Source organism: Cyclopterus lumpus, chromosome 19, assembly GCF_009769545.1.
Source record: "Cyclopterus lumpus isolate fCycLum1 chromosome 19, fCycLum1.pri, whole genome shotgun sequence".
NCBI lineage: Eukaryota > Metazoa > Chordata > Actinopteri > Perciformes > Cyclopteridae > Cyclopterus > Cyclopterus lumpus.
The window spans coordinates 9921447-9933234 of record NC_046984.1 but is presented as its reverse complement, the minus strand read 5'-3'; the positions used below and the strand labels follow the sequence as shown (position 1 = coordinate 9933234).

Genomic DNA, 11788 nt, shown 5'->3' with positions numbered 1-11788 from the left:
AAATATTTATTTTTTACATTTTAATAAATCAGTTCTTAATTTTCATTAAGAACTGATTTATTAAAATGTAAAAAATAAAATCTTTCCAAAGTCCAAAATTGATCTCTCTTATATTTTGTCACCCATGAATATTATAGGCCAATAAAAATACTACATCCAGAGGTAAAAAATAGTCAGAATTGTACAGTAGTTCAAATAAACAAATATTCAGTACAGTTGATAGATAAATTATGATATCTTTTAACCATTTCAGGTTGATTGACCGTTAGCTAAGCCCAGTCTAACTTAGTGACTGTTGATACGCCTGTCAAGTTCACATGGCGTGTAAGCAGTTTACAATGATAACGGTGGCAGATTTACCACTCAAAATAGTTTTTTATTATTTCTCACAGAGGTAAACAATGAAGGTTTCAAATGTTCTAGTCAGTAACCATCGACTTTGCCAGCTGTTGCTTAGCTAGCTAACTAATTAGGCTAAAGTTAGCTCCACGAGTTGGCTTTAAACCGCTTTTAAAATGATATAAAAGCGGTCATAAATATACACTTGATGGCTAAAACACAGAGGCTAAAGCTAACAGGTCTGCATACAATGTCAGCATCCTCACTAGTTGAGCAAGACATGTTTAAATGGAGAGGGATCCACTGAGCGAACCAAGCGAGTGTTGCCAACATTTACATAAAGTTGCAAAAGTTTAACTTTCAAACACTCAGTTTTTTTGCATCGCTGGTCAGTCCTGCATCGGCAAGAAGCCCACAACACCTTGTGAATCGATTTGCTTGTGTCCCCTAGAAAATGATTGAGGACCAACTTAGTGTCGCACTGCGTTCAGTGGGCCTTAAGTCACACTAAAGCCCCACATACGCTGCTTGAGGCATGTGGAGGAATCCTAAACTTGACCGACCTGCCAGACCTTACAGTTGAGAAGCTATGATAGGACAAGGGGTTTAGCAAATGGTCAATTCAGGTCAGTCTTAGTCAGGACTGACACTTTGGTGCCTGATACAAAAAATAAAAACTGGAGTTGTTTGAGATAATAAAGTCTTTGAGGAAACTCTATGAACAGAAGTGAAAGAGGGCCGAAGTGTTAGAAGTCAGTGGGTGGGGGGGGGCACAGATGGTGATCTATCAAAAATGACTCACAGTATGAGCGGATGGATGGCTTATTGGTGTTGTCCTTCTACTTATGGCAATAGACAACTTAGTAGAGAGCCCATAAGTAAATGTAAAATACTGGCAAAAATCGGCAGAAAAAGATTCAACTTATATCACAGTAATCTTTATTTGTATGCAATGCCCATATAGCCTGATTACATTTTCAAAAGTCTTAAAGGTAGTCTGCAGAAGTCAGCGGTCAGCATTCATTCTGCGTAATTTGGCGGGCAGGTTGTCTTCTGGCCGACTCCCGACCAAGGGGATCTGAACTCGGGTTGGGGTTGGAGCACCGATGGTGCTCATGGCTGTTGGCAGTCTGTGTTTCTCCAGCTCATCCTCCTGGGCATTTCCATCCAAGGACAGCAGCTGGACCTGCTCATCCAGCTGTCCTTGCCTCACAACCGGGATGGAGCTTGACCTCAGCCTCTGAATACTAAGCGGAAGGTCTCCTGTGCTGGAGGCCTTCCCCCCAGGCAAGGCTGGCCCTGTCTTCAATCCCCTCCAGTGGAGGTCCTCCTTGGTGGAGTTCATGCGCTGGAGTTTGCTGGGCAACCTGAAGGCTTGGTCTTCTGCGTGGTCTGCATAGTCAGCTGACAGTAGTCTTTCCCTGCGGCCTCCGCGGCCACCGTTACCCAACTGAGGGGAGGAGGGGGTGGCTGCGACAGAGAGAGAGTTGGGGGACGTCAACGAGGACTTCTCCTCCTGCTCTTTGACGCTGTAGGGAGGCGTATTGACCTCAAAGGTGTTGTGGAACTGAGAGTAGTCGACTCTGAAGAAGCCCTCCTCCAGTGACATGACGGGGAGGAAACGATGGGCCCACAAAACTTCATCTTCAGTGTACGATGTCCTCGCCTGGCATGTCATACCTACGATGGAAAACAGAGACATAACTGCTGAGAAATATTTTAAAAACAGACAAGAAAAAGAAGAAAACACTGACATTTGGAAGAAAATTGTGGAAAGAATTCAAACGGACAGACAGCCAGGAACAGAAATTAAAAGTGGAGAATGGGGAAAAAGACAGGAAAAGACAGAAAGCTAAATGAAAAAAGAAATATGTCATATATAAAAAAAGAGCTTGTGCTATTGAATAATTAATGAATATGAAATGTAATATTGTATTAGATATTATTGAGACATGCTCTTTACCACATGCTTAGTGATGATGAAATAAATGATTTGGGGAAAGTGTATTAAAAGTTATTACAAAAATATATATTACAAAAATCATAATTGGCTCTAACCAGTGGTTTCCACGATGCCCTCCAGAATGACAACAATCTCAAACTGCTCGTTCACTAGTGAGCGCTGCGACAGATCAAAGAACGGGCTCTTGGTGTTGATCTCATGGCAGATGGTTAGAGGCGACACCAAGAAGAGCTGGTCCGCTCCTGTCCCAAAACCCACGTCCAGCTCACACTGGTCCAGGGGCAGGAACTCGCCCTCTGGGGTCTGCCGGGACTGGAAACACAAATGATCAGGACATATATAACATTTACATTCATATTAATGAGGATCATTTAAGATCATTCTTCAATTTAATTACCAATACATTTGTAGCATTTCATTATTTAATAATAAAAAACAATGTAAAAATGATTGGTAAATGTAGTATATGGTTTAAGGTATCCTCTTTAAAAAATGTAGTAGTCTAGTTTAGATCATTTGTTTTTGATTTATTTTTTGTTTTAAATTTTCATCTTGAATTCTCAACGACTTGATCTGAATTTATTCTCATATCTGGTTGATAAATAAAAGGCCATAGTTTTGATTCTTTCATCTGACTTTCAGCAAGAAAGCAAATGAGTATATTTCAACGATACAATGCAAAACCCCTGCGTTGACATTCACTTTTGCCACTCTTTTATATTTAGATTAAGTTATACATTTCTGGGAAAAACAAAAGTAAATAATGTGTTCCCGAGTTTGTCACACCACAGAAAAATGTGTAGTTTTCCCAATTGTTGTAAAAGAAATTATCAAATAAACTCAACTTGCGTTTCTTTCTTTTTTTATGATTCATGCCATTCAAAAAAAGTTATTGATTTGTCTCTATAGCCATGGTTGTGTTGTTGAATAAATAGAGGTGCAGGACTTATATATTGCACTGAAAATCAAGGCCATGGAGACAAAAATGTGACAAATTACGCCCTGAAACTGCTTGAGGCATAGAGGGTTAAAGGACAAGCAGGTGTTATGGCTTTTTACAGCTTTTCTTCTCGACATTTCATATTATTTCCCCAGGCGTCTGTTTAAAAAAAATCTGCCTCTGGCTTTTGGAGTTTAATTTTCAGTTAGGTTCAGTGAACATGCGACATAGGCTCTCTGTCTGCATATTCAGGGAGCACCCATAACTGATACAGCATGATGAGGGACACCAAGCCAGGGATCGGTGAGCACAGACTTCTTCTTGTGATATGTCACACCCTTCTTTCCTCAACATCCCTGTGAATACAAATTGACAGTTTGTTTGCCATCTGTGGACCGAGTGGCTCTTCACTCAATGGGCCAGGGAGGCTACTCTGTATACAAGTTATCATGGGGCAGCAGGAGAACCATTTGAATTTAAAAAATTGCAATTAAAAAAAACTCATCTTGACCCCACTATCCAATTCTTGTGGAATTGGATAGTGGGGTTGGAGCAGGGATTTTATTTGTGGCCTGCTGGGTGAAACAAACATATTTTCCTTTGTAAATCATTCACCCCTTACGTATCAACTGCAGTAAGAGGCTTGCAATTGACAGGAAAAGTGCTTTTTTAAGCTCATTGAGAAGTTCAAGGCTCCCTAATTCCATGTTTTAATTTACCGGCTAAAAGAGTACTTTATTTGATTGAGCTTAGTTTCCCAAGAGCGAGCACTAGTGTCTTCTCCATAATCTAATGACACTTGCCTTAGAGGCTACCACAGAGGGTTTTAAAGTGCTCTAATGTACTGGCAATGAGAGTGAACGATTAGTGTCTCAAAGTATAAACGTTACCAATGCTAGTGTTTTTAAACCCTCTTTATCACCTTTACCCTGCAAATCTAACAGTAAGTGCACCGAGAGGAACATCAAGGTCCTATAACACCTTTTAGTTTTGTTGCCTCCCCTGGGTGTATTATCCTGGCAACTATCATGCCAAAAATATGTCCAAATATTCATTTCTTTTCTTTATGGTTTTACATTCAAATCCATCCACGTCTCTGCAAGGTTCTTTTGTTGAAAAAACTGAGTCTCAGAGGCAAATACATATTCCATCCAGTAAAATGTCATCATAGATTTTTGGGGAAATTCAGCCGTCTCTCCCCATTTTACAAAACATGCATGGTCGGGTAAACGAGCATTAAAGCAGCTGGTCGGCGGTGTGCATTTAGGCACCATCACGTTGCAGGAGCATAAGACACAAACATGACCCTCTTCTTCTCTCCACCGCTTGTTTGAATGATGGAAGCAATCCTGAACAATTACAATGACTTTTCTGCCTGCTTTTGTGCTCTTAAATTAACTCCTTCTTCACTTTAACTCCAATCCTAAGATCCCATTTCATGTGGAACTACGTCTAATCACAGAGGGAAATTGCCCTCTTAAAGCTATTATAGGGATCCATCGCACAGCTTCAGATGCATTCCCATCAGGGTAACACCTGCAACAAATACATCCACTCATTAACTGTCCTGGCTGGCCATGGGGCCTCGTAGACTGCACACCAGTCATTCTCAGGGTCAGAGGACCACTGAAGCCACATGGATACAACTTTTGTTTTGCAAAACTAAAAGACAGAGTGCTTGATGATGACACCAGCTTCCTGGCCCATCCCCCCTGCAGCATCTCTTAGACAGGCAAACGTGACAGTTTAATAAAAGTGTAATATATTTCCATATTGCCATGGATCTCCGCTTTCGGTAAAAGCTTCCTCCGTTTCCTATAAGTGGGAGAAACACATGAAATCATTTTTTAAAAGCCTGATTATTTATTTATTTATTACCATAAATCATTCCAAAATGTTAATTGTCATTGAGATACTGCAGGCAGGTGTCCCATTTGTCAGCAATGCTAATACAAGTTAATGAGTTTGGAAACCAATTTCCTGGGAAGTCATTTTTAAGACAATTGTAGTCATTAAATTGAAGCTGCAATTTTTCACATACCGTTCAAGGCTCCATTGCAACAAAATGATACCTCTGCCAAGGAAGGAGAATCCTGCTTGGCACTGAGTGGTTTAAACAAGGTGAAAGTTTGGTGTGTTCTCTTAATGCCGTTAAACAGCCAGTGCAACAAGGGAGGAATTAATGGCTTTTAGAAGATGTCCTTATAAAGAGGCAGCGCTTCATTTACCAAGCCCCCTGAGATTCAGGTTGAATGAAAAGCAGCAAGAACCTCTCCCTGCGACTCGCTTTCTCCTCAGTGACAGCGCGCACGCGCACATGTGTGTGTGTGTGTGTGAGAGAGAGAGCGATGCAAAGAAACACACACACACACACAAGCAGTGATGTTGAAAGTTAGAAAGAAGTGCACATTGGTCCCTGTGTCTTTAATGTAGCTGTGTGTTTTTTGTTTGTGTTCGCATATATGTCCGTGTGCATCCAGCTGCAACTTTTGAGCTGGAGATCAAACGTAATGCTCACACAGATTTCACATCTGAGCTCCCGATTCCAATCTCTCGACAGCACCATTAAAGCTAATTCAACAGTCTTTCTCCTCTACTCTCTTTCTGCCTGTCCTTCGGAGGCGTTGCAAAGGAGGCGAGTCATGCTGACATGTCTGCCTGCCTTCTGGCTAAACGCCTGCATCCATGGATGTCTATCCACTACAACGAGCCCTTATCACGTATCACCTGCTGCGGACCAAACTACTGAGACAAGCATCTATTGACATTGACAAGCACCACTCGTATGTCCCACTCTCGCTCTCTGTCTTTTTTTGTTTTAGCATTTTTTTTATTCTCCAATTGTAACAAGTATGTTTCCTCCATGCCCTGCTGGCATACCACATGTTCTTTTATTTGACAATCATATTTGCCAGTGCTGCAGGGGTCAGTGCACCACTGCATTCTATTGATTTATTAATGAAAGCTGCGTTATAAATAATTCATACTCAAGGACAGTTATCTTTTTAAGTTGATATACATTATTGATGTAGAGAAATGTCCTTCCAAAGAATAATGTTTATGCCAATAATTACATTTTTAACGCAAGTCACATATTGAAGTGTAGGCTCTAACTCAGGGATGGCTGGGTCCTGCCTGTTCTTTTGAGGGTCAGTGCATACATCTTTACAAATTTTGTGAATAAGTGCCTTGAATTTTTTTTTTTTCACAAAACATTTCCTCGTCTGTATTAATTACAAGAAAGATCTTTCACTCCAAAATTGTTTGTATTGTCGTATGTGATCATAAACTCCCAATCCCTTGTAGCCAACTCATTTTATAGAGTTGCAAAGTGAAAGAAGTTATATTGGGCACCCCTGGAAGTTGAAGTCCTTTTCCTTTTTCACAAAGCCAGTCTTACAAAAGATTAACAACTGTGTTAGAAAATATCTGCTTCTCTAAATAAGTTGAAGGTTTGAGCCCAGAAGAGACAACTGAATTTACGTCTGGGTTCTGGCTACATGTTGGATTCATTCAGCAGGAACTATGTTTTATTTAGCTCAGATGTGCTCCTCTGACTGGCATCTTCACGGGTGTTGTTGTTTTACATCATCCAGGAGAGTCCTGCGTTTCCATATTAAGTAACATCGAGGATATCGTGGGAAGTTTTTGAAACTTGTCAAATTCATGTCGTAAAACCAGCCCAGACGTCATCATATATATATATATATATATATATATATATACGAAAACATAGCCCACGGAATAGCAGCACCATATGGATGCTGATAAATTGAGTAGGCAGAGTGCAGGATGTTTTGGTTCTTACAAAATATTTAATAAAATTTGGCAACATCAAGGGTGACACTGATGTTGATAGCAAATGGAAACATACTGCAATGCGAGCCTTTAGAAAACAGTCTTCTATGAGCAGTTCCTCAATCATTATGAAAAAGTGGGAACAAAATATAGAAGAAAAGAGTCAGAATACTGCACCAAAGTATGCTTCACCATAACGTTCTTACTGTATGTGAGGATTTTATTACGTACAACCCGTCTATTGTGAGCAAGTTTCCTGAAAGGTTTTCTGTTTTAACAAATGCTAAGAAGTTAGAGACACAGTCCTGCTTAAAAACCATGTTGCAATTGAAAAAAACACGAGTGCTGATCAATCATGTGACACAACTTCATATCCAAGTATCCAGGTCCCATAAGAATTTATAACCCAAGCCTTTCCTGGAAAATAGATTGCAGTAGCCATGTCAGAGTGCGTTTATACAGCTCCATCATTAGGATTTACTGCAGCATGTCTCATGTCTCCAGTCAGCTTTGTGGGCAACCCATCTGACAGTGACCTTGAGCAGTACATTACCTGTACACAAGCCGTAGCATTGTTCCTACGGTGTATAGTCCTACGGGGTGATGTATAGTCAATCTACTCTACAATAGCCCGCTGTAGCTTTATAAGCTCTAATAGATCACTGTGTCTTTAAATATATACTTACAAAGACACATTAGCAGACAGCATCTATTCAGCAGCAGTATAGCCTTCTCAACAACACATTCAATCTGGAATCCAAAGAAATAGGGGTTTGATCTATATTTAAAGTATCATATATTTATATGTGTGTCCCACTGTCCAGGAAACATATGAAGCTGCACTGTGAAAAAGTGAGATTGGAAAGCACAATTTGACAATTTAGCAGATAATTAACAAAGTCCTGGATGTCTGACCTTCCACCAACACATGCATAACTGCTTAAAGGTGATTTAATGAAAGAGTATCATTTACTGGCAGAAATCCCAGATCAGGTTCATGACATAAATCTAACTGATCTTTGAAAGAGAGCCACGGATACATATGAGTGAGAACCCTTCAGACAACAAACGTTCCCCTTTCCAGTGATTAGATTATTCTCATGCAGGTTCATTTACTTCTTAAAAAAGACCTTGGAGGTAAAGGCAAGATTGAGTGAGGTGCAGTGTAGCCAAAGTACTGGTTATGTATCTCCTCTGCAACAGTGCTGCAGCAGCTTGTTCAGCTTTTCATGTTGTAAATCAGACTACAAGTTTACTCCTTTTTACTTTAAATATAGACCATAAACTAAACTATCCCAGCAATTCTTCTTTAATAACAAATGTGTTGTGGCTCCATGTGCTAAAAATTGGTACATTTTACTATGGCGATATATGTAATATTGGCACACAGACAATTTTGACCAAGGTCAAACATGAAAGCATGCCCCATGGATAAATGTGCTACTGCTTTCATTCTGTTTTAAATCATCAATTGAAAGCATCATGAGTATTAGAGGATATTAATCTCTCTCTATGTAACTTTTAGTCTCTGTAGAGGGAGAAAACCTGATGATATAGCATTTTGTGCTATATCATCAGGTTGATTGTTATTTTCTTTGCCTATATAGGCTTTTAATTCAAAAGTAAATGATAGTTAAATTAAATTAAATTAAATAAAACTTGTGGAAAAAGCTGAAACATTAGTGATAATAAGTTATTGAGTCCTGGCTTTTAATTTGTTAAACTGAGCGACACATCTCTCATGGAGACTTTTACACTAATCAGATTATAAATGAATGAACAGAACACATTTAAAATATGCCTGGATGAAATCTAAGAACAGAACATATAGCCATATACTACTGGGAGCTTTCTGATGGTTCTCCCTCCAGGTTGAGAGAGTTAACTGTCACTAGAGATCATCTCGCTAGTCCGGAGAGACGACAAAACCACCACTAACTCTCCCTGTCACAACAAAGCACCGCTGTCCTTCAGATACCCACTACATGTTTGGACTGGAGAGAAGTAGTTTCCATGTTGCAGACCTTCCTGCTACAGTGAGAAAATGTGTTGCTGGCACATAAAAGACTCAAAAAGATCAGCTTCTGATTAAATTATATGAGACTTATTAGACGTTGTAGATAATGGGTGCTGTCCAGCTATCGGCCACGAAGTCTGCAGAGAACAAAAACATGTTGTTTGTTGAGCCTTCAGAAACACATTTGGTGAATGAACAACCAGGTGTGATCCAACCGTTTCAGTCTTTTAGTTGTCAAGTTGACACAAAATGTTTCCCTCTTATCTTAGCAGCAGCTGCCTCAGCTGCTTTCATCCTGAGGCTTCCCTCAGCTCTGAAACCCACCGACATTTCATACAGAGGTACATCACTGTCCGCTCTCAGTGCTTCCGATTTGTGGCATTATGTCTTTCGGCAAGACTATCCTCAAGAAAAAAGTATTGTCCACTCAGTAAAGGAATCGGTTCAATAGATCTTTTAGTCTATATGCTTAGAGTTTCCCACATGCTGTCCCCTGGAGGCCAATTCATCTCATCTGTGTACAGTTGGAGGGGGGTACCCTGCAACACACTCAGCAGAAACACTGTGTCCAGGACAAATCTACTGCTGCAGGGGGCAGATGCAATGTAACTCATTAAAAGAGCCTATACGTATTATGTTGGAGCCTCATGTAAAACCATAGCCCCAGCAAATCAGAGACCCTCAGGGAATGCAATCAATTCTGGAGATTAATGGATATTCAACGCATGACTTGAAGAGCACTCATAAAACACAATCAGCAATTTCAAAACAAATCAAGTGACTGTGTCCAATAGCCTCATCCTTGATCCACATTCCAAGAGTCCAAACGCTAATTGTGGCCAAAGTGTGCCGAAATACTTTCATTGTGATTTGGGATGTAATGCGCACCTCGGCTGCGTTAACGTACCTTGATGAGTTTGCACCTGATCTGCGCCGACACCATATGGCTGTTCCGCAGGTTCCCCACGCGGAACATGAGGCACAACTTCCCGTCCCGCTGCGAAATGACCGCGTCCTGGCTGAACATCAGCGTCTCCGCGCGCTTCTTCGGCTGCGACATCTTGATGAACATGCAGCCGATGAGAAAGGCGTCCACGATGGAGCCCAGCAGCGACTGGAAGAGGAAGAGGATGATGCCCTCCGGACACTTCTCCGTGATGTAGCGGTAGCCGTAGCCGATGGTCGCCTCCGTCTCGATGAAAAACAGGAACGCGGAGGGAAAGTTGTACACGTTGGCGACGCACGGGGTGTAAGACGAGTCGTGGCCGCCGTGGCTCAAGTCGCCGCGGATGTAAGCGATCACCCACCACATTGAAGCCATGACAAGCCACGCGACTGTGTATGTGAGGATGAAGATGAGTAGGTTCCAGCGCCACTTGAGATCCACCAGCGTGGTGAAGAGATCAGAGATGTATCGGCTGGTCTCACCGCCAAGGTTACCGTGCTGGACATTGCAGCGGCCGTTCTTCTCCACAAACCGCTGCCTCTTTTTCTTCGCCGGTGGGGAAAAAGTCATGTCCCGGTCGGTGTTTACCACCTGGTAGTCCACGCCAAATGTCCTCCGTAAGACTGACATGGTGTCAATCACCTTGCGATAGGCAAGTCAATACTTGAGAAGAATCGGGCTTTTTTGCGCAAGTTTGGTACCCCGTGCCCAAAACCATGCGGTAACATTCAGAGCGCGACTGGCATCCTGTAGGTGGAGATGCGCTTCTCTCGTGTAAATCATTCGTAAGTGAGCAGAGATTATGCGCAAAGCATGATTCAGACTCGGTCCTTTAAGCAAAGGAGTCTGCTGCAAGTGCCAACTTTTTGTTCAGGTGTCATCCATGGAGGAGAAGAAAACAGCTTTAACATTACATTAAATTTTTTAAAAAAAAGCTGCTTTCAAACCGCTCGATTGAATGGCTGTGTCCTTGGTAGGTCCAGGAGCTGCTTCAATAGACCTGACAACGTGAATAGAGGCTCCAGTGCTCACTTCTGCTCAAGGGAATTGCGCTCTGGCAGGAGTGACTCGAATTAAAGGCTGGAGAAGAAGTGCAGCAAGGTTGGGGGGGGGGGGGGATTGTGGTGATTTGCAGCTATCTGGTTCCTCCTAGTGTTACTTCAGGGGAAGTAGTTGTTCAGTATAAGTAGTGTAGATGTCAATGGAAACAAATGAAAATACAATTTTGGCTGTTTTGGGATTTTTACATAATGATAACGGTGTGTTTTTTGTATGAACATAATACATGGGAATTGAACAGAAACCGAATGGCTGCTCAGCTATCCACTATTTGTGTTACCACCATACCATAATGGACGCATCATGGAAGTGTCAGAAATATGCTATGATTCACCTGCTGTACATGACAGGTCTGTTTACTTGTATTTGTAATAAACAAGGGAGTGATCTGATGAGTCAACTCAATGTAATATGCCACATCACATGTAACTATAGTTTTGTTTTTTGGTGTTATTGCATTCAGCTCCTCCGAAGCACATGCTATGGCATTAATCGGATAACTGGTAATTACAAGTTGATAATGAAAACCACACATGTTTGTTCAGTTAGTGATTTTAAATTAGATGTTTTGCTTTAAGACTGTTTTTGCTCTCACAACAGTGTACTCATTTTGTTAATACTTGCTGATATGAAAATGTTTAATGAAAATGCATCAGTGGGAAAAAGAACGCTCTCAAGAGAACCAATTCTGTCAAGCCACAAATGTTGTGCTTCAACACTTAATTA

General features: G+C 41.2%; 1 protein-coding gene across 1 annotated transcript; it reads right to left on the bottom strand.

Annotated features, from left to right (window-relative positions):
* Positions 1-1345: 1345 nt before the first annotated feature.
* On the bottom strand, positions 1346-10633 carry LOC117748571 (G protein-activated inward rectifier potassium channel 1-like). Its single transcript, XM_034558458.1, has 3 exons — positions 9965-10633; positions 2398-2614; positions 1346-2019 (listed from the first exon to the last, which is right to left on the bottom strand). The coding sequence occupies exons 1-3, from the start codon at positions 10631-10633 to the stop codon at positions 1346-1348; spliced, it is 1560 nt and encodes a 519-aa protein (XP_034414349.1).
* Positions 10634-11788: the final 1155 nt, after the last annotated feature.

What these genes read in the sequence shown, in the direction of transcription:
- LOC117748571 (XM_034558458.1), bottom strand. Translation starts at nt 10,633, where the DNA reads ATGTCAGTCTTACGGAGGACATTTGGCGTGGACTACCAGGTGGTAAAC. An exon ending in TCAGGTGCAAACTCATCAAG is followed by an intron (nt 2,615 to 9,964) that starts GTACGTTAACGC and finishes TTGTGTTTCCAG; the next exon opens with TCCCGGCAGACCCCAGAGGG. An exon ending in GGGCATCGTGGAAACCACTG is followed by an intron (nt 2,020 to 2,397) that starts GTTAGAGCCAAT and finishes TTTCCATCGTAG; the next exon opens with GTATGACATGCCAGGCGAGG.